The 27534-nt window shown below is 41.9% G+C and overlaps 1 protein-coding gene across 1 annotated transcript in view; it reads right to left on the bottom strand.

Moving 5' to 3' along the window:
• Positions 1-20205, bottom strand: part of CCDC28B (coiled-coil domain containing 28B) — a 97359-nt gene extending 77154 nt beyond the window's left edge. The window contains exon 1 of the mRNA XM_078680685.1: positions 18174-20205. Within this exon, the coding sequence (XP_078536811.1) occupies positions 18174-18527 (354 nt within the window). The 5' untranslated portion in view covers positions 18528-20205. The remainder of the gene's footprint in view (positions 1-18173) is intronic.
• Between the last annotated feature and the right edge of the window lie 7329 nt (positions 20206-27534).

Genomic DNA, 27534 nt, shown 5'->3' with positions numbered 1-27534 from the left:
CCCGACACAGCCACATCTCCGGACACCTGAGAGACCTGCACTGGCTCCCGGTCAACAAGAGAATCACCTTCCGGCTTCTCACCCACGCACACAAAGCATTACACAACCAAGGCCCAGGATACCTCAACAGCCGCCTCAACTTCCACAATCCCACACGCCAGCTTCGATCGACCCGCCACGCCCTCGCCGCCGTCCCCCGCATCCGAAGAGCCACCACAGGAGGAAGGTCCTTCTCCTACCTGGCCTCCAAGACTTGGAACTCCTTCCCGACCCACCTCCGCCTTACCCAAGACCACCTCGCCTTCAGGAAACAGCTCAAGACCTGGCTGTTCGAGCAGTAGCGGACCCCCCCCTCCCCAAGCGCCTTGAGACCCTCCGGGTGAGTAGTGCGCTATATAAATGCTTTGATTGATTGATTGATTGATCTTTGATATAACTATTTGCCCACGTTAGTACAGTTAATTGAACTATCTTCCACTAACAAGGGACACCATCCTGAATACATCGGGTTTCGAACCCTGCCATTTGCGGTGTAACAGCGGCACTGTGTCTTTAAGAACGCAGTGCACGCTGGGTCAGTTCGTCAGTCAACGCGGCGAAGAAGTAGTTACTGAATAGATAGAGGACAACCGGGAGATATATGGTAAATACTAGTCCACAGTACCTCATTAAGTAACTTGAACCGAAGGTTTACTTTCTTCTTTCGGTTCATTTTCTGAAATGCGATCTGTATTTGCATTTCGTGTTTAGGAAGGTGGCACACTCACATCTTAGACGTTTCAACGAAGGAGCACCAACCACGCGTGGGGGTTGTTTGGAAACATTTGATACCGAGGGCGAGTTCTACATCGTTTACAAGCGGTAAGCGTTTTGTATCGCTCTGTTTAAACCAATGTTTAGGCTTGAATCAGCATATCCTGAGTTGTTTTTTCATTCGGGATTACAGAGTATGAACCATCTTCAGCTACCGGCCTGACACTTTAGCGCCTTGACTTCATTGCAGAGGGACTCCCTCGATATTGATTCACCAATCGTGTATGATTGGTAAGCATGCTTTACATTATACAGTTTTTTTAGGGTTCACTATCATCACCATACCCCAACCAAGTCACTTATAGGCACATGCACTAAGGCCTTGATTTTTCTAGCACTTCGAACATCACTGAATATCATTGTATTCTGTAGATGCACGCCACAAATATACTGCATTGTAGCTTTTCCTTCAGCATCTTTTGTCTCGCTTGTTTTTCTTTTCCAGTCTATTTCAATCTTTATTTTAATCGTCTTGAGTGCAAATTCTATCTCAGAACTATGTTACAGGTGAATGTCTCAGTAGATTGAATGTTTGTAGAATATCAAGTAACGAGTTGATAGATACTGAATTTTGTGTTGCAGGTTTCCCTGTGGACTTAATCATTGAACACATTGCTGGATTCAGAATCATATTTGTTTAACCCCTGAAGAAGGGTTAATGTGTTAGAACCCGAAATGCATTGGGATCGCCTTTCATTTAGCCATTCAAGAGATTACAATCTGGTAAACCAAGCTGCTAGACCCTCCTTCAAGACTTAGCCTGAAGGCTGCTCTCCGTAGCTACCAGTAGGATAGCTTTCAAAAAAGGTTGTCTTAAACCGATAATCAATAAGGGTTGTTTGGACTGGTGCAAGATGCCCACCATAACTAGTGTACAGCATATGCCAGGCCAACTTCTCACACTTAGTCTTTCTGAAGAGATACAGCCACCTCATCAAAAAGCTGCCCTCCGATGGTAGTTTGAACACTCTCAAGAGATATTACTGTACCCTGACTCTAGTGGCAATGGAGCAGAACGCGCAGCAAAACAACCTTAAAGAGCATGGTCACGACATCACTGGTTTTGACGAGGAGCTCTGCCAGCGGTTGGAAATGCTTAGCCTCAAGGATTTGTCACAACTGATATCCCGTATAAAGGGCTCCAACAGTGAAACCTCGAATAATTAAGCAAATGCTGGAAACAATTTCATCGACATAGAAGATAGTAAAGAATCTATAACAGCTCCTAACTTGCGCAAACTCTGACGCCAGTTCTGCCTCGATGGATCTCAGCAACTCTCAAGTTTTCAGAGCCGCCGCCGAGTCCCACAAAAAATATGCGTAGTAAAAATTGTTTTAGAAACTTACTTATAATGTATGTAGGACTATATTTTATTTTTAACTACTAATAGTCTCCTTTTTCTTTTTTTTTTTGAACTGTAGAAAGCATCAGCAAAAAGAGTAGTGGTAGAGGACACATCGCCAAAGGTTAACAACATAAATCTTTACTGCTTATGCTGTTCAAAACAGATTGAAAGTTCCACACTCCAAAACAAAGAACCGCATATGAAATGTGTTTGTACCTACAAAATCGTAGATTTTGAAAAGGAAGATCAAGGCGCACCCTACGATGCCATATGGCCTGTTAAAGGTTTTTCTGCAACTGTTGTGTGCATGTGTGTCAAAAGTGACTATTATAACCTCTGTTATGGCCAGAAAATCAATGATCCGCAGCAGGAGGCTCACAAGTGTCTATATGACTCATACAGTTCAAGAGCAATCAGTCATATATGTAGCTTACTAGACCCGAACAAGCTATATAAACTGTGATGATTGGTGTATGGTTTGTCCAAGGAAAAGACAAATGTCCACCCTGATATGATTAAGGTCTTGTCGACCACGCTCATAGAGATCCGATGCTCAAGCGAGCCAAGATAAAAACTCTGTTGTATGCAAGGTTTGTGTACGTATTTTGTTAAAAGCATGGCAGAAAGGGCTATAGAAAGACGTATGTGCGATATTTATTTTAAAAATATAAGAGTCTGCTCTTTAGCCCCACAAAAACTGTTTTAAAAAATAAGGAGTCCCCCTCCCCCAGTATTGTGCCATTATTGAATTATTCATCATTGCATACATACTCACTTTTAGGCCAAGCATCAGAATGTTGGTGCACAAGAAGCTTCCTGAGTAATGTCCAGGATACATATGTAATGCCAGATTGGTATATGTGTTGCTTAAAGAAAGAATAGCTGCAATACATCCTGTAACTCTGTGCTATCTGACGTTTGGTGTGCCACCCACGGCGTTGCAGTGTAACAGTCCTACATGTATAGCCAACTGGTGTATCAATGCATAGCTACCTACAACAGATGAATACTGGAGCACATACAAAAGCTGTATGAAAGAGTTCATACTTTCACCGACGACCAGCTTACATATCGCCTTGAAGCTTCTGACCAAAGATTATTTCAGAAATAAAGGTATTGTATTGTACGACACAGAATGGCGATTCTCAGATTAACATGACAAGAGAATCAGGAGTTCATTAAAGACACAGAGGCTAACATTAGGCATAATCTCCTTTATTATGCCACTCCTCAGCAGCCCCTTTAAAGAACACTAATACAACAATCCACAATTGGAACAATAAAGAACCAACAAAAGTCTCTATCATGGAACGTTCTGCCTCTTTAACCCCTTCGACGCTCATGACGAGCTCAGCTCGTCATGAGGTACACCTCTCGTATGCTCATGAGGAGCTGAGCTCGTCATGAACCGCGGGTTTTTAAAAACTTCAGCGCACAGCGGGAAAATGCGCCGCACGCATGGAGTTAAATGCGAAACTGTGAAGATAACACGCCCTCTTCCAACTCACTTATCCACAATTCCTGATGTTACACTTGTGCATCTGAAAACAAAGAACAACATTAAACTCATAAAGCTTACAACCTTTAAACCAAAACTGTGCAAAACTTCACTTAAACATAATACATTAAAACTTCATAAACTTAAAACCTTAAATTGGAAAAACTACCAAATATATATATATATATATATATATACATATCAAAACAAAACCCTTTCAGGCATAGAGTGACGCACTCTATGCCTGAAAGGGTTTTGTTTTGACTTAATACTGGGTGCTCCCTTGTGTCTGGACAACGCTATACCTCTCTGAAGAGCTCTAATTAGAGCAAAACACTGTGTCAGGGGTTGCTTTTACTCATTTCAGGTTGGCTTGAGTTGGTATTTCACTAATTCAAAGCTGTAATATTGTGCCTGGAGTGATAAATGGCTTTTGTAATTTTACAGCTCGGCAAGGACAGCACTGTACTAGTCCTATGCTTAAAGACTTTGCTGTATAAATGGCAAAAGACTTTGTCATTTTCTATCTCGGCGTGGATAGCACTGTGCTAATCCTATGCTTAAAAACTTTGATAGAAAAACAGACATTTGAGGTGAGCAGATCTAGAGTGTCGCTGGTGTTGAGAGTGCTCTAATAGGGGCTGGTTTCCACCTAAACTTGAGAACTACCCAGAGTTGAAAAAAACAAATGTGCAGAGGGTCAAAGGGGAAATAATTTAACGACCTGTCAACTCATGCCCCTGGGAATAAGGTAAAAAACACACGAAGAGAAGACCAGGTCTGAGGTGGTGTTGTGTCCAGAGTGGTGAACGTGAATCACACGGAAAAGTGTGTGAAAGAAAGGATTGAGTCTAGCTAGGCCAAAAGAACCATCAGACCACCCATTTGGCGGTATATCATCATATGGGGTTTATTATGGTGGTCGCTCCATGTACCGCCTATACCATCAGATGACGGTGCAGGAATGTAAAGCGCCACATTTTAGCCCAGTCGTACTCAAAATGTAATCTGGAAATAGTGCAGTGCTATAGAAAAAGTGCTTACTAAGATTGACTACCTAGACTGAGGGAAATGTGTAGGTGTCAAGATTAAAAGACACGCCTAGTAGTAAGTGAGTGAAACCCGACGCTCAAAAACGAGCGGAAGGGAAGGCTCGTTTTTGAGCGTCGGGTACCGACGGATAGAGCGGGGCCTCAATTTCCCGAGCGGTTGCCGGGCGAGGTGAGGTCGTCACCCACACAATGCTGGGGAGAAGATCTTTTTCCTGTCGTCATTGGAAACTGAGGTTCCAAATTGTGGGGTGATACATGAGTTTTAAAGTACACTGTATGATATGGATGTATTTCATTTCTTTCCATATGTGTATACCCCTTTATTGTTTATGTTGCAGTAGCATATTTTTTCTTAAAGGTCCTGATGAAAGCTGGAGTCAACACTCCTCCTAGCTGAAACTAGTCGACCACCTTGCACAGCGCCACCATGTAGTTTCACTCACTTACTACTAGGCGTGTCTTTTAATCTTGACACCTACACATTTCCCTCAGTCTAGGTAGTCAACGGATGTGTACGTCGTAGATTTCCCCTGTCCAAGATGGGCGATAGATTTTGGCGCTTAGTCCGCTTTCGTTTTCTGCTAAACAGAGTTATCGCGTAAACTTAAATGAAGCGAGGATCAATCGCATAATGACCGCGAAGCACGGCAGAGCAGGACTCTTTGAAAAACGTACCATTGAGCTACGGGTAAGCACACCTTTCCCCCGCATTTAGCAGCTTTCCGCCACAGCGTCTTTACTAGATCGGTTTTTAACACGGGTTCCCTATCATTATTCTTTTTGCAGACACAACGTGCGCGTAACATAGAAGCGAAGGTAACTTTTCAGTATCTTTGGTATCGTTAGTAACCATGATTGTGATACTATATAGCCCCCCATGGACTACATTTTTCGTTCGTTTTTTATGTGTTTTACTCACTGCAGACTAGTGATAAGGCTGAGCGTCTCTCTTGCAAGCAGTGTGATCCACTGTAGACGGTTACAACACACATGTGAGTGAGCCGTTTGTTTATTACGTGAGAAATGTATTCACCAACTAAACCATATGCACTGTTCAGACAAACACACATTAGATATTCAATACGCTTGATAAAATCTTCTCAATCAGCTAAATGTCCATCATTTTGCATATTAATTCTCTGTGAAGTATTTATGTGACTTTCTGCTCTGTTAGATTTAATGGATTTAAATATTGGTTTTTGGTTGTAAGAAAGGAGCGTGGCGCTCAAAACTGAGTAGTGGTGAAAATTGTAAAAAGGAATATGATAGTAATAGGCATGTTATATTTCTCCACAGAGGCCCCCGAAGAAGGGACGCGGGTCCCGAAATGCATCGGGCCAACCTAATCAGCAATCGTCGATTAATTGTTATAAATGTACTATGATAATTGGTTCATAGAAATGTTTTTCTTCAAACCGTGTATTATGTGCAATGAAACATATCATGTTCAAACGAAATGAATGAAGTAACATATAATTTGAAGCAAGTTTTGTGCAACAAGGTCTCAGAATAAAAATGAGAATTAAGCACTAGTTTGAATCAGAAACAATTTTTGGAAAGGGGGAAATAACGTAATCACAAGCTGTGCGCCTGGTATGGTTGTGATAGTGTTGCAACCAATCCCCAATAGTTTTGATAGGCTCAGGGTTAGGCAGCCCAGAGTTACCAAGCAGCACGCAAAAGAAGGACATTAACTTAAAAAAAAACCTCAAGCTTTAAACAAATATTGAACAAAAGGTTTGCCCAAGACCCACCCCACATTTTGGAATTTCATTCTCAGTAACTGCCTACAACCGGTCTAAGCACCCAACCAAGATTAAAACATGGCAACATTTGAAAGCATAGCAGGCACTACTGGAAACCGTGCTTATACTAAAACATACACTGATGAACAAGCAACAGAAATTTATGCACTTATAAAAGCCACGAAATCTTTTGAGTCCCACCAAGGCTCCACAATCCAACAGTTAAGGCAACTAGAATTCATCATGCGTCGTGAACTCAACCAAAGACTCCATGCGTCTACTTTAATCCAATATCACAAATATCAACGTATCCCAAGAGGTTTGAGACTTGCAATCAAACCTCTCCTGTTTCGCCTTCAGCACAACAAGAACTTTATGGACAGATGGTATGCGGTACTAAATAAATGTTCGTTAGATCTAATTCTGCTAATTGTGGAGGAATTATCAAAAAATATAAAAGAACTAGAGGAAGAGATATTTAATTTACAGAAAGATTTATCAAAACGTATGGATGGAGAAGCATGGCAAAATGAACTGGATTTGCTGAATAAAAAACTGGAGAGTTACGAGAAAGACCTACAAGAAAGAAAATTAAGAAAATTTAAACGAGATACCATAGATTATCGTCTAAACGAAGTATATACATGGGCAGAAATGTATGCTCAACGTCGTCCAGCCTCCAAAAAACAATATACCTCATCAGATGAAAGTTTAGTGTCAGATGGAGATATATCTACTTCCAGAGCTCCGGTACAAAGAAAAGAAATACCTAGCACAGACAAAGAAACAGCGACAACATCAGGTATACCTCCGACAACAATTCCCACTGAGGCTTTTTTAGAATCAGGCCAACAGGCACCAAAAGCCCCGGATCCAACAGCAAAGGCTGGAGGAAACCAACCAAAACCAGGAGAGGACAAATCAAAAGAAAAAATCAAGCCCAATCTACGCAGCGGGAAAGTATAGTGATTAACATTTCATCAATACAATTAACAAGCCAACAAATGAAAGTTTTGGATAAAGGAACTTCCTTTGTCCCAACATATCAATCCAACTTGGCAGAAACAGAGATAGCTTTGTACAAGTTCATGAGAAACATCAGATTGAAACATTTCTTTGCCAACGTTGTCACTGAACAACAGCCTCCAACGAACAAGGAATACGTGGAATTTAAACCCAAAAGTAATTTTGTAGCACCAGTATCGCACAAAACTTTGGATTTATTTGAGAAACTGGTCTTACTGGATATTCACAAACTTGACTTTCATGCCAAACGGAAAACGAACTTTTCGAAGCAAGAAAGAAACATACTACAAAAACTTTCTAATCAAAAGGAGTTAACATTTCAACGAGCAGATAAAGGGGGAGCCCTTATCATAATGGACACTGAGTACTACAACAAGAAAGTCATGGAACATCTCGCTGATGAAACTACTTATTTACGTTTGGAAAAATATCCCACTCAAGAAATAATGTCAACTTTGGTACAAATTTTTAATCATGCTAAAGAAATGGATTGGATCTCCACGAAAACAGAGCAATTTTTATCCAAACTAAACCCAAAGAGACCGCATGTGTACATGTTACCCAAAGTGCACAAGAACTTATATGATCCTCCCTTCAGGCCTATTGTTTCAGGTGTAGGCTCGTTATTCGAACCATTGGGTACATACATTGATTTTTTCCTTCAAAAATTTGTTGTAAACTGGAAAACCACTATCAGAGACACCACTGATTTTTTAAATCAGCTTAACAACTTGGACCTCACCAACAGTCAACATTGGATCTTGTGCACGATCGACGTGACTTCCCTGTATACGTCAATACCCCTCAAAGAAGGCATTGAAGCGACGGAATGGGCTCTATTACAAATGGAAAACATTGGCGCCAATCAAATCCTATTACTAGAGCTTCTGACATTCTGTCTTCAACACAGTTATTTCAAGTACAAAGATGACTTCTTTCTACAAATAAGTGGGACCAGCATGGGTTTTGGAGGAGCGCCGACTTACGCAAATATCTTCATGGCACAATTTGAGGAATTGCATATTCTCTCAGACAACGAATGGTCGGATCATTTGATTCTATATAAACGCTTCATTGACGACATTGTTTTAATTTGGGATGATTCCTGTGAAAAGTTGGAGCAAAACATAAAGAAACTCAACGAAAAAAATGCGAGAATTCAGTTTACACATTCAATCAGTCCTACAGAAATAACATTTCTTGATGTAAAAATCACAAAAACAGAAAAGACTTTCACCACCAAAACTTATGTGAAACCAACTGACAGAAACAACACTCTAGCATATCAGAGCTTTCACTCTCCTAAACTTATTGACAATCTGCCGTTTTCTCAAATGATACGAAGTAAAAGAATCTGTTCGACTTCAGAAGCACATGATGAGGACATGCAAAGACTCAAAAAAAGATTCATGGAACGTGGTTATCCTACCACTTGCATAGAAAAAGCAGAAACACGAATTAAGGCAATCAATCGTGAAAATCTGTTGATAAGCAAGGATAAAGCTACTACAACCAATCAAAGTGTGTTTGTATCCAAGTTTTCAACGCGGGCAATAAACATAAGGAAAATCATCAGTAAAAGATGGGAACTCCTAGAAAATGATGAGGATTTTAACAATATTTTTGAGTCCAAACCACTATTTGCATACACCAGAAGTCGTAACATACAAGAACACTTAAAAAAGGCAACTAAGCTGGATAACATTAATCATAAGGGGATGCGCAAATGCAACAACTGCGTTCACTGCAATAATGTCATGCAACAGGACTTTGTAACTCATCCAAGAACCGGAGAAATAATCAAACTCAGACTTACAGCTGATTGCAACTCAAACTTTGTTCTATATTGCATAAAATGCCCATGTGGCCTAATGTACATAGGTAAAACAGAGAGGAAACTGAAAATAAGGATAGGAGAACATAAAAGCATGATACGCAACAAAAACATGAAATCAAATCTGGCAGCCCATTGGATAACCCACAATCATAACATTTCTCAGGTACGCTTCATGGTCCTAGAAAAAATTGAGCAAAGAGAAGGTACGAACAATCAGAAATTGTTATCCCAAAGGGAAATTATGTTAATCAAAAAATTTCAAACGATGGAACCGATGGGTTTAAATGACAAACTTGATCTAGGATGTTTTCTCTGATTGTATAAATAAGTCTGTATTTAAACCGAAAACATCAGGACACTATGCATTTGTTAAACTATTTAATGCAGGTAATGAATCGTAATATTTTGTATTTTTGATTGGTAAACCACAGCATTGAGATTGTATTGTTAAGTCTGTAAGAATGTGTTTAGGCTTTCATAACAGTGCACCACTCAAACATCTTCTCATGACTTTCTCCACTTACATAGCCAGACGTAGGTTATTTTGTCTAGAGCTGCTTGATAAAACATTGACTTCGTCAGTTCAGGCTTATCATTCATATATTCAGTCTTTGAGATTCATATGAATTACACACTATTAATCACTTTTTTACTTTTTACTTCATTCCAATATGGCCGACTATTGGATGATCGTTCCTATCACGCTCCTTGTTGATCACTCGATATGTCTAGCAAACCACGAGCATTACAGACAGATTTTACACATCATTGAATTAAATTTGTAACTTCTCCTCTTTTTACGAGGAGTTCAGTTCAATAACTTAATTTTTTGTAAACACGGATGTGTACGTCGTAGATTTCCCCTGTCCAAGATGGCCGATAGATTTTGGCGCTTAGTCCGCTTTCGTTTTCTGCTAAACAGAGTTATCGCGTAAACTTAAATGAAGCGAGGATCAATCGCATAATGACCGCGAAGCACGGCAGAGCAGGACTCTTTGAAAAACGTACCATTGAGCTACGGGTAAGCACACCTTTCCCCCGCATTTAGCAGCTTTCCGCCACAGCGTCTTTACTAGATCGGTTTTTAACACGGGTTCCCTATCATTATTCTTTTTGCAGACACAACGTGCGCGTAACATAGAAGCGAAGGTAACTTTTCAGTATCTTTGGTATCGTTAGTAACCATGATTGTGATACTATATAGCCCCCCATGGACTACATTTTTCGTTCGTTTTTTATGTGTTTTACTCACTGCAGACTAGTGATAAGGCTGAGCGTCTCTCTTGCAAGCAGTGTGATCCACTGTAGACGGTTACAACACACATGTGAGTGAGCCGTTTGTTTATTACGTGAGAAATGTATTCACCAACTAAACCATATGCACTGTTCAGACAAACACACATTAGATATTCAATACGCTTGATAAAATCTTCTCAATCAGCTAAATGTCCATCATTTTGCATATTAATTCTCTGTGAAGTATTTATGTGACTTTCTGCTCTGTTAGATTTAATGGATTTAAATATTGGTTTTTGGGTGTAAGAAAGGAGCGTGGCGCTCAAAACTGAGTAGTGGTGAAAATTGTAAAAAGGAATATGATAGTAATAGGCATGTTATATTTCTCCACAGAGGCCCCCGAAGAAGGGACGCGGGTCCCGAAATGCATCGGGCCAACCTAATCAGCAATCGTCGATTAATTGTTATAAATGTACTATGATAATTGGTTCATAGAAATGTTTTTCTTCAAACCGTGTATTATGTGCAATGAAACATATCATGTTCAAACAAAATGAATGAAGTAACATATAATTTGAAGCAAGTTTTGTGCAACAAGGTCTCAGAATAAAAATGAGAATTAAGCACTAGTTTGAATCAGAAACAATTTTTGGAAAGGGGGAAATAACGTAATCACAAGCTGTGCGCCTGGTATGGTTGTGATAGTGTTGCAACCAATCCCCAATAATATTGTCAAAACAGACCTGACTCTTTCACAGGTACTCCCTGATTCCCCTTCGATCACGTTTAAAAGGGCCCCTTCTATGCGTGACAGTCTGGTGAGATCTAGCTCGGAAGTTATGAATGCATCCACCACCTGGCTTTCCCTCAAAAATGGTTTCTACAAATGCAACAGTTGCAGGGCTTGCAAATTCGGTATAAATAAAACTGATTATATCGATGCATTTGATTCTAAACCCATTCAGATTAAGGGTCGCTATACTTGCCGCACTGAGTATGCCGTCTACATCTTGAATGCACTTGTCACCTCAAGTATGTGGACAGTACGAAGCTCCAGGTGTTTAACTGCATCTTACAACATCTGCGCGCCATTGTTAATACAGACCATAATTATCTGGTGGCCCACCATTTCAACCTAGTACATAGCAACAATCTGAAAGATCTCACGATTTTGTTATTGATGCGGTTCCTAAACTTCCCAGATGGGGTAATAGAGAAAAACGGCTACGCCAGTTAGAGTCTCAATACATCTTGACAATAGACACAAAAATGCCAAATGGATTAAATACAGGAGAAGATTTACACAACTTTTTGTAATTGTATTCTCCATCACAGTAAATGCCCTGTACGATCTATAATGAATTTATTGTTAGTGGCCAGTGTGATTTTTACCTATTTTTATAGTGTTGAGCTGGGATATTTGTCGAGTGTTTTACTATGTACATGCACAGCTTTTTATGTATTTATTCCAGAGAATTTTCTAATATTCCATATTTATGACCGTAGTTTCTATCCCCAATCTTAGACAGTTTTTAGCCACTATTGGTTAGTTTTTAACTGTAGTGATGGGCTTTTAGAGAACTAGGTTTTAAGTGGTATTTTGGATATTGTGTACTGGGGTTTCCATAACTATCAGGACTATTTTTACTCGGATTTCCATATTTTTGCATTTGTTACACATTTTAACATAGTAATCCCCTGATGTATTATCCTATCCACTATAGACAGTAACATATTTTTAATATGATTGACATTGTTGCTGCTACACTATGACACTTTACTGCTGGCTATATTTTGCACATTCTGAATATAATGGATTCATCCAATAATAACAACATGCTGCTTGCAATAATAACATATGATCTTTCGAGTTGTCAGACAAATTAGATTTTGAACACTCACTCAATATGTTTTCCCATTCTTGTAGTATCCTTTGCACTATTTGCACAACCTGATTTTACAGAGACAACCCCTGGTATTTGAATATATTATATACATATATCTTATATGTACATTTGACAACACATTTGACTAGGCTTAGTCACATGCCAGTGGTGGGTCTCCGATTAATTCTTTTTGCTGATTTTCACGCTTTCAGAACTGCATTGTGTTGACATCCTTTGGGAGAGGTATATGTACCCGATTTCAATATTGGCAATTCTACATACCACCATTAGACTCCCTGTCAAACAGTATTATTTATATTACACATGTCACACATTTCACTTTATATGCACTTGCACTTTCTGCCACTCCTCATTACGATGGTACACTGACTACAAGGAAACATATTAATTCCTTACAGGGATATTTGTATGCACTTCTGGCATATACCACACCTTAATATTGGGCCACTTGGCCACGCTTTACTGCCATATTTTACATGTTCAGTTTCAATATGTATTAGGGTGTGATTCGAGTCCACTTCTAATCAGGCTGTGGTTCATTTATATTACCTGCACAATTCTCTGTATTGAGTACTGTTTCTAGTATGTTGTCTATGTCCATCTAATTAGTAGGAGTGGCACCCTATATAGCACTATTATTGACACACCTGTTTATAGCACGTCATGTGATCAAGACCGGGGTGACCCGGTCGAAACGCGTCATGCTGTGGTGGTCAATTTGAACATAAACGCACTTTATTAATCAAGCGGCCTGTGGTCCGTACATGTTCTTTTTCCTGCCCCCTGAGGGATATTGGATTTTGGCGACAGGAGTTGTTTTACATATATATATATATATACACACATACACACACACGCACATATATATTTATACAACACTTTCACATACAATAAACTCCTTTACCAACAGACCCATGGTACGGCCATGGGTACTTGCTTTGCCCCCAGCTATGCTAATTTGCATATGGGCTGGTGGGATGAGCAAGTACTCATGGCCCAACACAACCACACATACCTCAACCACATTGTTCTATGTAAGAGGTACATAGATGACATCTTTATGGTGTGGAAGGGGAGTGAGAAAAGTGCACATGATTTTGTTAGAGTGATTAATGGTAACAGACTGAACCTGAAGTTTACATGTACCACAAACACCACCAGAATCACATTTCTAGACCTAGAGGTTTTCCAGATTAATGGAAGGATTGAATCCAGAACATATAGGAAGGAGACGGCGGGTAACACAATCCTACACGCCACCAGTTTTAACCCTGTCAAGCTGAAGGAGAGCATACCATATGCGGAATGCCTCCGCATGAAAAGAAATTGTAGTCTAGAAACTAACTTACGTGACAACACAGAAAGTCTTTTTTCTAGACTAAGAGAAAGAGGATACAAAGAAAAGACACTAGATCAAGCTACGAAAAAGAGTGAACAACTTACCCGACAAGACTTACTAAGGGAGAAACCAAAAGCATTAGCTTACTGCAGTGATAGCAAACCCTTCACTCCTAGAATGATCACAGGGTACAAACACCATAGGGACCTTCGCAGAATCATGTACAAGCATTGGCCACTCATCAAAATGGACCCCACCATCGGCTATAAGTGTGCTAAACTACCCCAGCTAACTTTCCGCAGAGCGATATCAATGGGACAAGAATTGGTTAATTATGCGCCCAGTGTAAACAAAAATATGAATAAGAACGTGAACTGGTTACATGCCCAGAAAGGTTTCTTTGCTCAAAATGTAAGGCTTGTCTACATGGAGTAAATACTAAAACAGTAGAATTCCCATTCAGGAAAATGTCCTACACAATCAGAGAACACTATACCTGTAAGACTGACCACGCAGTATATGTGCTCAGCTGTACCTGTAAGAAACTATATGTGGGGAGTACAATCCATCCAGTCCATGTCAGGATCTTGCAGCACCTGCGTGCCATCAGCAATGATGATCCCACTTACCCCTTTGCTAGACACATAAATGCACACCACATTGGGAACAAAGAAGACCTGACATATTTTGTTATTGATAGTGTGACACCAAAACCAAGAGGTGGAAATAGACTACAAGCACTTAGACGCTTAGAGTCTAAATACATCATCCAGCTAAACTCGAAGATACCTAATGGCCACAACGCTGACGAAGCACTCAGCGTCCTCTCTAACTGTGCACTATTTTCAGGATTTGTAGTCCTCTAGCAATTCCTCGCGCCCAAACATTATTCCCATTAAGCTGCGTAACATCTAGCTTCACCATCTTTGAATGTAGTTTTTAACCCACGTAACTTACACAACTTTTTGTAAATATTAGCCACTTAATCACTCAGCGACATTAGGACTAACCCTGACACAGGACTCCCCATCACCAACCACAGTGCGTTGAATTTCTTTAGTCTCAACATGGCCCCCCCCTTTTCTCTTTTTTTGCTGACCACAATTGACCAGAACTCCTTCAGTTATTTAATTATTTATCTTATCTTTTCTTTTTAGAGGGAGAATTATACACATCAAACAGCAGTCAGGTGCTTACCAACAACCCGAATATATGTATATCAATGTCATATAATAATTTTTTCTATACAGGAGGAACGTATTTTAACTTTCCTGGGTGTTCCACTGCCCACTTGGGCTAAGATCCGCTTTGGTCACTTTCCAAATGCTCAATGACATTTATAGCCAGCCACATACCACATTAGGTATTTAATCAGGAATATGGGTATTATCAACAACCTTTTAAAGATACAATTATAACGATCTTGTTCGGCATTATGCCTTACCTCTATACCGTTTATTCTTTTTCAGTGGCATTCTGTTTCTCCTCAAAACGGCAATTGTGTTTTAACATTTTTTACCGCACCTGCCGTTTCTTCACTAATCTCGCCTAAACCCGTACCGTAATCATTAATCACTCGACACAATCTAAGAACAAGGATGGAACCCTGACACTAACAGTCCCCTGACATTATCATGCAAACATTTCTGACAGGGATTAGCCATGACTCACGCTTCTTCACTGCCGCCATAAACACGAGGTTTGACTGATGCTGTTGCTGGAAAGTTACAGAATGGACATGCGCTGATAGGCTTTAAAGAAAGCACAAACCTTTTTTCCATGTCCATAGCAACATACGCAGCATCGAAAAACCTTAGAAATAATTTAAAATTCCGAGCTAAGTACAATTAATGTGGTTAGAAACACAGGAGGTAAAGAAATCACGAGGGTAAACCGCTTTAATTTGTAAAGAATTATTTACTAACTTTGTTTCATATTTTTAATACAGAAACTTTCAAATGTATGCCTATTTTTACCCTTTATGTCTATTACTGTGTCACATGTCAGTTTTGTTGTTTTTTTCATGAACCAATGGGTTACTTTGTATCACTATATAACTATATATATGTCATATGCACTTGGTGAAATCAGATGTAGTGAGAAAGGCGGACTAGTCCGCCGAAACGCGTCTGCTCGTCTTTCTTGCTAATAAAGACCCTTGATTACTAATCCCACAGAGTCAGTGCCTGCTTTTTGAAAGACTTGAACACAGGATCGGGTTCATATATATATATATATATATATACATATATATATATATATATATATATATATATATATATATATATATATATATATATATATAATTCAAATAGCCCAGCAGCCGCCAAGCTCCGCTCTCCTCAAGCCTCAGAGCGAAGGCGGTTCGTGTGTAGGTAGCGAACCTACATATCAAATCAACAACTTGGCTTTCCGTTTCTATGCCAAATAACACACGAACTCCAATTGCTGAAGAAAAAGCCTTTAATGCAGTTTAAAGGCTACCAAAATACTCTACGCGTTTCGGGAGCTTACCTCCCTTGCTCACTCAGAGCTAAGCAGTGTGCCAAGCTCAGAAATTGATACCGATTTGGAAGAAGGCCTTAACAGACCTATGAATTCCTCAGTGCCATCTGTAATAGATGAATTCAGTTTTTTAGAGGAAGAGAGGAGGTTTAACCTCCGCCCCAGACAACAGGTAGTGTACAGTGCCAAGCCAAGAGGAAGAGGCAAAGGCAAACGAAGCACAAAGGCCGGAAACAGCAACAGCGAGTCAACCGGCAGAGGGAACAAGTAGCCCTGTCTGAGAACCCTGTACTAGATTCCATCATAATCAACTTGACTGATGTGGCTCTAACAAATAAAGAACAGAAAATCTTGAAATTGGGACTGTCATATTGCCCACCGACTGATTTTAATTATGTATCAACCAGAGTGGGCAACTTTAAGTTTGTCCGTGCACTCAAATTAAAGAAGCACTTTGCCCTGAATAAAACAAGAAACCCTCCAGGAACCGCTGAGTTCTATAAATATACCAGGTGATGGAACTAACCTAACGGAGGCTGATATGGAAGTAGTGGTTGAATTACCTCCCAACCTGTTTATGTAACAAACAGCTGAAACATTGTCCATCTTTAACAATACTGTACGACCCTCAACCTTCTCCTTGAAACACCTCAATGCGAACAAACCTGCTGATAATTCCAGGCAATTTATGTGCATCTTCCTCCCCAAATCCGTCCAAGCACCGCCTGTCTCTATTTCTCCCAACCGAGTTCCCCAACTGGAACCACTGGCATCCGTCTCTAAGACAAAATCCGGAACGCAACCAAAAATCGCCCTTCCATTCCAAGCATCCAAGTTGTTTAACCACCAATCTAATTCCTCCTTCACATCCAAATCCAACTTCACTTGGTCCCGATACCATAAACCTCTTCTCAAGGCTTCCGCCTTCACCCTCTGCAAGGAACGATAATGCAAAGAACCTGGAAAAATTGCTTGGATCAAAGAAGAATACAAACCTAAAACGCTTGCCAAGTCCCTTAAAGACCAAGTTTTTTGGGGGAAAAACGAACAACCTCCTTCTTTATCATATTCACCTTCTTCACTGGTAACTTCAAGATCTCCTCTTTTGAATCTATTCTGAAACCTAAAAACTCCATACTCTGTGATGCAACCAACACAGAGTTCTCCTTGTTGATTAAAAAACCAAATTTTTCCAAAAGATTGATCGTATTCTGCAACTGACTCCTCAATACCTCTGCATCCTGAGACATAATCAAAATGTCATCCAGGTTGACAATCAACCTGTAACTTCTCTCTCTTAAATATGCCATGACAACTCTCATTACCTTCGTAAACCACCCCGGTGCCGAAGAAAGACCAAACGTAAGACAAACAAATTGGTATAATTTGCCTCGCCACCTGAACTGTAGATAGCTCTGACTCTCCTTCTTCATCTGAATTGAACAAAAAAAATATGCATCATTCAAATCCGACTTTACCATCAAATCTCCTTTCTGTAAAATGTCCCTTAAAAGATGGATCCTTTTCATCTTGAAATGCCTGTAAACTAAATTCTGGTTCAAACCCCTCAAATATATTACTGGTCTCCACCACTCACAAAGCCTCTCATTTCCTCTTCTACCAAACAGATGGCACCCTTTTGCAAAATTGCTTTCATCTTCTTGTCTGCTAACTCCCTCTTTTCTTAAGACAGTATTAACTCTTTTGGATTTATAGTTTGTTCCGGAATACTTATAATTCTATCTCGAACCCTTGGATGGTCTTGAGATCCCAAGGATCCCTTGTGATCTTTCTCCATTCCTCCTGAAAAAACCTTAATCGACATCCTATTCTTCCTTGGGAAAAACCAAAAGAAATCTCCGTACTCACCTCTTGAACCTGACGTTGAATGGCCTCTTCCACGAGGCCCACTCCTTGATCTTCCATATCTTCCATGCTGAGGGACGAATCTAGAGGAACCTTGAAATCCTCTTCCTGCACCCCTGTGCAAGAAATTGTACTGGGATCTATGGAATCCACGTCCGGCATAAGATCCCGTCTGCCGGCCCTGCTAACAACCCCGCCAAACACCTTCCTCATATTATCCTGCACCTTTTCCAATGCTGTATATGTGGCAACATGCTTTCCCAAGCCTTTCACCATACATTCTCCAAATAACAATCCTTTTGCATCTAAACTAGTTTCTTTCTCAGCCATTTCACCCAATTTATGGTTAATCTTCATCAACACCGACTTCCTTCTCTATGCCAACAAACTTGCATTAGCGTTTTCCAAAAACACCATTGCTCTTTGACTCCAGCTTCTAAGCAAGTCAATATCCACTTGCTCTCCATTCATATGAGCCTCCTCTGCCTTGTCCATAATCTTGGCCAGAGGACCAAGTGTATTGAACAATTTATCTTGGCACTGCTTTAGCGAGCGCTCAAGCCCCTTGCGTGGGTCCCTGCCTAACTTATAAAATAAGTAATAAGCTCTGGGTCCAAGTTTGGGGTGTAACATACCTTATTCTCAATCTGAGGTCTAGAACATTCTGCCTTTAATACCTACCTAACCTCCTTCTCCAGATGTTTTCTAATCCATTTCTTAATGAATTTACTCACATGGTCCAAGGGCCACCAGTCAGTTCTACTAGGATGACGAAGATCATAGCTGTTAAACATTTCTCCTCCTAAAGGATCCCTAATTACCGACTTGCTTGATGTAGCTACATCATCCTTCAAGTCATCGTTAAGATTGTCATCTTGGTCCATGTCAAACACATATTTGTCATAATATCTACCTGACACCTCAATCATAGAATTTCCTGCCTAAATCTGAGTATCATCATCAGACAGCTCCTGCGTGCCACCAAGGACACCTTTTCTCTTTGTGCCGCCAAGGACACCACTCTTTGTGATGGAGTTAAATCCATCCTTTCTTCCTTTTGTCCAAGTGCTGTTTCCCCTCTGTCTCTTACCTCCTTTATTTACATCCTCATCAGAGCAAGACCAAAAATCATCCTCCGATCTATTCCCATTCTTTTGCTATCCAAAACAATCTCCATCACTTCCCTCATGGAAGACTTCACCTAATTTTAAATTAGCCTCCTTAGGCTATCCTCACTAACTCTACCTTCCACAACCTGTGCTTGAACAACACTCTCCTCTGATTTCATGTCATCCCTGAAAATACTTTAAACCTTTAATTTGCCAGAAAAACTCTGAACAACCAACTCTCCAGACGATAGATCAATGCGATCAGTAAAACAAACTGTTTACCGGCTTTCGTGTTGCTTCGTTGCCTAGCAACACTCTTTTCCTTATCCTCCTTTCTCCTTAATGTAAACATTCCCAATCCAAAATGGCTAAAGTGATTTTGCGAGATCACGAGTAGCCAATTAAAATCTGCAACGCGCTTGTGTCAAATGACGCAGGCACAAACGTCACCCAACAATTTAGAGCGGGAGCGCGAGTAAGGATCTACGTTACCGCTGAGTTTGAATCGCCATGCGAGCATGCACATCCACAGGCTCACGAGATGGCAGCCGAGCAGAAAACGCTCCGATTTCGCTGTCCTTCAATCCTGCACGAGCCCAAATATAAAACGGCAAGTTTCTTTTCACCTTTTCAATACAAACAAGCTAAATCTATTTTTCCTAAATAATTAGCTTATTTTTATATGTTAACCTTTTTAAAACTTCCCTCAAACATAGATCATAGACTAAAAACACACAAATACCAAGCCTTTGTAAAAACAACACTCATACACATAACGCCCTGCTTCTGAAAATTAGAAGCAATATATAAATAACTTACAGACAATCTCCAATTAAAACTAAACATACAAAATGTAATGAATCTAAGGCTACTTATCTCAACAGGAGCAGCATTTAAAAGAGACAGAACGTTCCATGATAGAGACTTTTGTTGGTTTTTTATTGTTCAAATTCTGGATTGTTGTATTAGTGTTCTTTAAAGGTGCTGCTGAGGAGTGGCATAATAAAGGAGATAATGCATAATGTTAGCCTCCAGTCTTGTAATGAAATTCTACGATCTTTCGAATGTCGTCAATATCCTGAGTGTACAAATTTATTGGAGGGGTGAGCGGGAAGTCGTTTCTAGAACTGTTTAGTTTATAACTGTAAAAATATCGAAAGTTGTAACACTGAGGCAAATTAGCTGCTGGGCCCTAAGTAATGTATGTAGCATGTATCATATTATGGATATAATGTGAAAAGTCAGCAAACTGTCCAACAACAACGACTAGATGTGTACCAAGAAACTGTAAAGTTTGCTCTGTTTAAGTGTTGCTAGCATTCTTTATTTTTTAATAAAATGCCCTTACACAAAACCATTGTCTTTCATTTCATGGGATGCATGGGCTGATAAAAATGTGGATGGATGGGTAAAGGAAGCTTTATTATGATACAAGCATGGTCGAAAGCGCCGAAGCTCTGTTTAGAAGGGCTCTAGTTGAAAACGAGCCGGTAAACAGAGTGCAGGTGAAGACCTGGGGCATATTATCAAGGACAGGCGATACATTATCGCCGCTTTTATCGGCAGGAAACTGCAGATAAAGCGGCACTAATGGCCTTGATAATATGCTCTATGAATTCTAATCGAAGCCCATGTTAGATGTGTTCACATCTAACATGGGCTTCGATTGGAATTCATAGAGCATATTATCAAGGCCATTATCGTCGCTTTATCAGCAGTTTCCTGCCGATAAAAGCGGCGATAATGTATCGCCTGTCCTTGATAATATGCCCCCTGGTTATCTGGGAAAGAGCCGTAGTCACTCCACAAGCTTTCCAGGAGGCTTTTTAAGAGGCGACCGACCATGGCTAATGCGCAGCAAGATTATCAAAGGCAGGCAGACATAATCAGTCTTCAAGCTCTAGCCAAGCATAATAACGGAGCACGATATATATTAAAGGTAATAGATTTATTGTTCAAGTACGTCTTTGCAGAAGGGCTAAGTGATAAAAGTGGTACTAGGATCACCACAGCCTTTCAAGCCATCTTCAGGATAGGGCGGACCCCTCAAAAACTGCAAACAGATGCCGGAACATAATTTTTCAACAATTACAGAAATTATTAAAGCATGCTGTTCATCATTTTGTAACACACAAAGAGGTCAAACCTGCTGTTATATAGTGTTTTAACAGAACTTTAAAGTATAAGATGTGGAGATATTTCACAGCCTACAACACCTACCAATATGTGAATGTTCACAGGCGTTTATAGATGCTCATAACTCCAGTTTTCACAGAACCATCAAAAAGTCTCCCATACAGGTAACAATCGATAATTCCTTAGTGATGTGGAAAATGGTAAACGGGAGCTGTTTCACTACCAGGGTAAAGAAACCACTTTTTAAAAGAAGGTGATTCTGTTTGGGTTTTAAAGTTGTTGAAAGGGGTCTTTAAGAAGGGCTCCCAGTAGACATTTAGGGCATCATTTATGAGAAATGATGCATCACTGCGTGAAAGCAGTGATGCGTCACTTCTCAGTGCGCACTCCTTGCGACATACCTGATGCGTCATATTTAATGTATGACGCATCATGTTGCAAGAAGTTACAGATACATCAGTATTTCTGATGTATCTGTAAGCGCAAAAGTGACGCATTGCTGGAGTATGTCACAAAAGTGATGCAACTCCAGCAATGCGTCCTTTCACATGTGGCAAGCCCCATGTAAAAGGGCCTGCGTCAGCAACATTTTTGACACAATGGCATCCTAGAAGTGACGCAGTGAAATCTCATAGATTTCACTGTGTCACTTTTACGAGGCTTTTTGCAGGGGAACGCCCCCTGCATACATTATGCCTGACGCAGGTATAATGTAGCACAGGGGTTTACAAAGTGATGCATCTGCTTAGATGCGTCACTTTGTAAATAGTGTGCAACAGGAGGCATGTTTTACGCCGCCAATGTGTCACAAAAAGTGACACATCGGAAGCGCAAAACTGACGCAAGGCCTCATAAATGAGGCCCTTAATATTTATAGTGGTGAGTGTGGAGCTTAAAGAAGGTATATATTTACAGGTTAAAGGACTATGATGGTGAAACAGTGTTGACTGCATTTTACAACGAAGAGTTACAAAAGGTACTGGACGATATGCGCAGGTTGAATAGGGTTGAAAAGATCTGAAATAGAAAGGTAGCGGGGCTAACAGGCCTTTATCAAATGGAGGGGGTGGCCCAAGAAATGTAACAGTTGGGTGCTGGCCAGCTCCCTGTAGGGTGTGTGATTGCGAGGAGCTCTCTGGAGGAGACAATATGGAGACAAACATCATTTTATATAACCTTGCCATCAAATTTCTAGTTATTCTGTGAAACTGTCTAAACCTGTGGCCCTAAAACGGGATTGGGAGGTAGCCTTACCTCAAATTCAATAACCAAGAACATGGAGGTGTGGCGCCGCGGCCAGGGCGACTGACGCTGGAATCTGGGGACCAGGGTTCGATCCCCGGCTCCGGCGGCAGGTCAGCCCAGCACCATGTGACTCTGGGCAATAGCTCGCTTAATCTTCCCGACGGCCCCCCAGCGCCTAGAGACCCTTACGGGTGATTGTGCGCTTTACAAATGTGGACTTTTAATACATTTACTATGCTCAAGACCAAATTTACTATAAAGCGTGATCAGGGCCAATTGAGCATTCATGCTGGCTTTCCTCACGGCTATTACTCCAGCATCGTGGCGATTGTCGAGGTCATCAACAAATCCATAGCTAGCATCGAAAAGTTTTTGAATATTCAGCTCGTGATACAGAGTTTAGCTGTACAGGTAAATTAAGCAGTTTTAGGAACAGTACAACATATAAAAAGCCAGGGAGAATCAGGTCCTACGTGCCCCGATATTAACAGAGGTTTCTATACACTCCACGTGTATAGTGACATTGTAGAGTCGTAGACGATTGGGGATAGTTATTCACCATTGTTAAGGTGGGTCCAGGTGAAGGGGGAAAATAACACAGTGATTAATATTCAATATATCAAACTTGACTATGTAGCAATTTCCCAAAAACATTCTGACACTATGTCGGTCAGGATCTTTAGCAACAAGAAAGAATCACAAAGTTGCCCGGCTTTGTAGGACTTGGCCCCTTTTCCCAGAAATTTTTCACTTTTTATTCCTTTAATTTAGGGTGCCCCTATTGTAACAAAAGGGTATAGGCCTTGTGTAGTGGAGATGCCCTGCGTAATGTTAAACTAATGTTAAGGTGCAGGTGCCCTCTTCCTCTAACATGGCTGCCCCTGCTACTGCAGCGTGGTCCTTTCAGGCGCATTCTAGTAGCCAGGAGCTGGCTGGAACCCTCCAAACAATGTATCAATACTAGCCTGCCAGCCTGCCCATAGCCAGAATGGTGGAACCTCCTAGAACCTCCTGGAACCTTCTGGAACAGGTGAGGTGACACCAACTGCCATTGCCAACTGTCAACTAGCACTGTATAAAGAAAGGGAGGGAAACTTTCCTGTCAGATTGAGGGACCACAGACCTGGAGGAGAACCTACGCAGGAGTTTTAGGCAGTGGGGGCTAGTCAGGGACCTATGATACTGGGAGTGACAGGGCTTAGGTGTTGCCTTCCAAGTGTTGAGGAATCCTGAACTTAACCTCTGATCTAGCCCGGCGGGAGGGGAACCCAGAGTCCATCTGAGGTGACCGGCTGAGGAGATTTGATACCAGCCATCAATTCAACCCCCCTTTAAGGAACCAAGAAACTGGTATTTACAAGGGCGCAAGAAACCTGAAGCGTCAAGAAGAAACTTTTCTTCTCACAGTACTATCAAGGGATCAACCAGGTATTTGCGCTGAGACACCCCCCCCCCCCCCCTGCGCTCCCTGACGCCACCTGGGTCCCTTTTGCTGATCTGCCACTGTCTTGTGGCCTGTCCTGTTTGAACTGTGAACTGCCTCCCACTGAAGTAAACTACCTGTGAAGCGCTATTGCTGAAAATATCCAAGCGCTGGAATGGCCGAGTGCTGCTCTGCTTTGTGCCCTGGCGTGGAGGACCTGAAGCGCTATTAAAGAAGCTGCCCAAGCGCTGTAGCCTGTAACCTGTTGAATGCCCAGGCGCTATCTCTACTAAACGCTGGATCCCTGCGCTGATTGTGCTGACTGCCCTGCTTACCCCGCGCTCTCCTGCTGTCCCTGTGAGGAGCGCTGAGTTGCTGGAAGAGGTTGCTGCCTTGAGAAACCCTATTGCCTGCTGAAGCGCTAGCTCTGACAAGCGCTGTAATGTGTGGACCTGCTCCTGAAGAGCTGTGGCACCCGAGATTGTGTGGTCTGTTCAGCGCCTCCCCCGTGGTGACCCCTGTAAAGCGCTGTATGTTTCTGTCCTGCAGTGACCCTCGCGGCGCTTTGGCTGCCATCCTGCTTCTGAGCGCGCTGTGGACAGAGGCGCTAATCAAGATCACTCACCACCGCCGCCCCGGTTGTCCACGTGTGGCTGCTGTGAGTGCCAGGAGCGTCTTCCCCTCCCCGCGCCGTCATCATCCTCGGCGGTCCCGGTGCCTGGAGAGGGCCGCCGAGTTGTAGGAGGCCGGAATCGCCACCGCGGCCCAGCCCAATTGTGAGGAGATCCCGCGGCGGCCTCCGGAGCTTGAGGAAGGCCGCCGCGTATTTCAGTCAGGCCTTGTTAGGCCTGAAGCCGGCCTCTGCCTCACGTGACGGGGGGGGGCGCGTTCTCTACCCCGCCCCCGTCGGGCACCGCGCAGCCATTGGTCCTGGCTGGCGCGCCCCCCAGTTCCTGCATTTGGTGCTGTGAGTCTCTCTCCACCGCAGGGAGAGATTCAGAACTGCCCCGGGGCTGGTGGGAGGCCCGTGAAGAGCGCCGAAGCAGCGCGGGCCTCCCCTGACCGGTCCACCATACCCAAGGCATACTGACACTCCGGGAGGGCTGAAGAAAGAGGTAATACCCCGAGTGGGCGGGTGAAAAGCCTGAGACCACCCCCTCACCCGGGGGAGACTGTGGCTAGGGCCCGGTGTGACCCTGTTTTGCTCGCAGGGCTCCGGGAAACGAGGAGGAGCCCTGCCATGTCTGTAGAACCCTCCAAGAGGATTTAGTGACAGATCCATTAGCCGAGTTAACCCTCGAAGGCTCATCTCTTTGCTAGGATCTGATTAGGGCCAAACTCCTTGTTGCCCGGGCTGGGTTTAGCTTCGCCCTAATGAGATGTTGATACTGGCCTGATTTCCAATGACCAGTTTAATGCTCCTTAATGAAATGATTGCCGGCATAAGAAGATAGGTGCTCTTGATAAAATGTTTTACTCCTGATACAGGAAAAGTTATACCAATCTAATGCTCCAGCTAATGAAATGTTTTACATTTGTTTAAATGATCTATCCCTATTCAAAGCACTGCTCATTCCTGCTACACGAAAATGCCTATGCTGGCTCGAAGAGATTAATTACATTTTTGCCTTATATAATGGGGCGCTTTTCTTTGCATAGCGAAATCTTGCCTGATCCCTAAAGGTTTACTGTTGCCTAATGGAAGGGTTGGTTTTACCCTACTGAAATGTTTAGTCCTGCATAGGGGTCTGTTACTGTTTCCATAAAGGTGGTCTGATTCTTGATGAAATGTTCTAACTTCTGCCTAAGGAACTGTTTATTCTTTTTACCTGAAGAAAGGCTACCCTGATTAAAGGGAATGTTTACTCTTACCTGATGAGATAGGTAATTCTGGCCTAATGAAATGTTTTATGTTGGCTTCATAGGAAATTCTACATCTGCTTAAGGGGAATGTTCTTTCTGGCCTACAGAAATGTATTATAGCTTATGAAATGTGTAGCCCTACAGGGGTGGGGGGAATCATATCGCCCGACGCCCGAGCCATGTTGATTTTTACCACGGGCAAGAAGATTTAATGTCTATTTTGTCCGATGGACAAGTAGACATTAAATCGTGTAAAAAAGACAGGCTTTGTGCACTCTGGAACTCACAACCAATCAGAAAGGCCGGAGACGCTTTTGAGGCCTCTGATTGGCTAGCAGCCCATGACTGGTTCTACCCAGTGATTGGCTGGGGGACTGAAACGTCAGTGTCAACAAGCGACAGTGTACGTAATCTGGGGCCCGATGTAGGTAAATCTTTTTTACCACTTCTTAAATACCGATTCATACCGAATCGGTATTTAAGAAGTGGTAAAAAAGAGGAGGGGAGATGTAGGTATTTTGGATTCGGTAAATACCGAATCGTTAAGATTCGGTATTTACCGATTCTGTAAATACCGAATCGGTAATGCCCATTGATTCCTATGGGCATTGAAGCCCATAGGAATCAATGGGCATTACCGAATCGGTATTTACCGATTCGGTAAATACCGATTTTTGCAAGGGTGCAGGGGGTGTCACTTTGACACCCTCTGGCACCCCGAATTCAGGCATGTGTGCCATGTGGCACACAGAAATGCCCTAAGGGCATGTCTGTCTGTCACATGGCACAGGTGTGCATGCACAGATGTGCATGCACACCTGGATTCGGTATTTTACCACCCAATTGGATTGGGTGGTAAAATACCGAATCTGAAAGGCCTGTAGCACTGGAAACAGTGCTACCTACATCAGGAATTTTCCGAATCGGAAAAAATACAGATTCGGTATTTTACAGATTCGGTAAATTTACCGATTCTGTAAAATATAGCCCCCTACATCTCAATCACCAAATACCGGTCGGTAACGGCCGAATTCGGCCGTTACCGACCGGTATTTGGTGACCTACATTGGGCCCCTGGTGTCTCTCTTTCTAAATATCAATGGGGTGGACGTGCAGAACCTTGAGGAAGCTGTCTCCGTTTTAACACTAGAGGGCAGCACAAATAGCTCGCTGCTGGGGTACGACCTGAGACCGAGGTGAGTAAGAAGTGTAGCATTAATGTTACTAGGTTAATGCTAAGTCAACTTGCGGCATCAGGGCTATAGGAATGCAGTTAACTTTATCCTCTCTGCTTGCAAAGGAAAAAAGAAACGCAAACATCCTCTTGAGAGCTCAACTGATCCCAGTCAAAATAACGGTATTACGCTAGTGTCCAGTTCAGAGTCAACTCGAGAAAACAGCGCGCTAACATGGGGTTTGGACCGGACAGTTTTTTAAGTGGAGCTCTGCAATGTAACTACACATTTTATACTAAATTTGCCATTAAAGAATTGTACCGGTTCGTAAACATGTAAAATTCACGCGCTTAGTATCTCAGCAATGCCACACGGTAGCATTAGAGCAAATTAATAGTTTTACCTCGTATTGT

Source organism: Lissotriton helveticus, chromosome 3_1 (assembly GCF_964261635.1).
Source record: "Lissotriton helveticus chromosome 3_1, aLisHel1.1, whole genome shotgun sequence".
Classification (NCBI taxonomy): Eukaryota; Metazoa; Chordata; class Amphibia; order Caudata; family Salamandridae; genus Lissotriton; species Lissotriton helveticus.
Note: the sequence above shows the minus strand (reverse complement) of the source record. Positions and strands in the feature narration are given on the sequence as shown.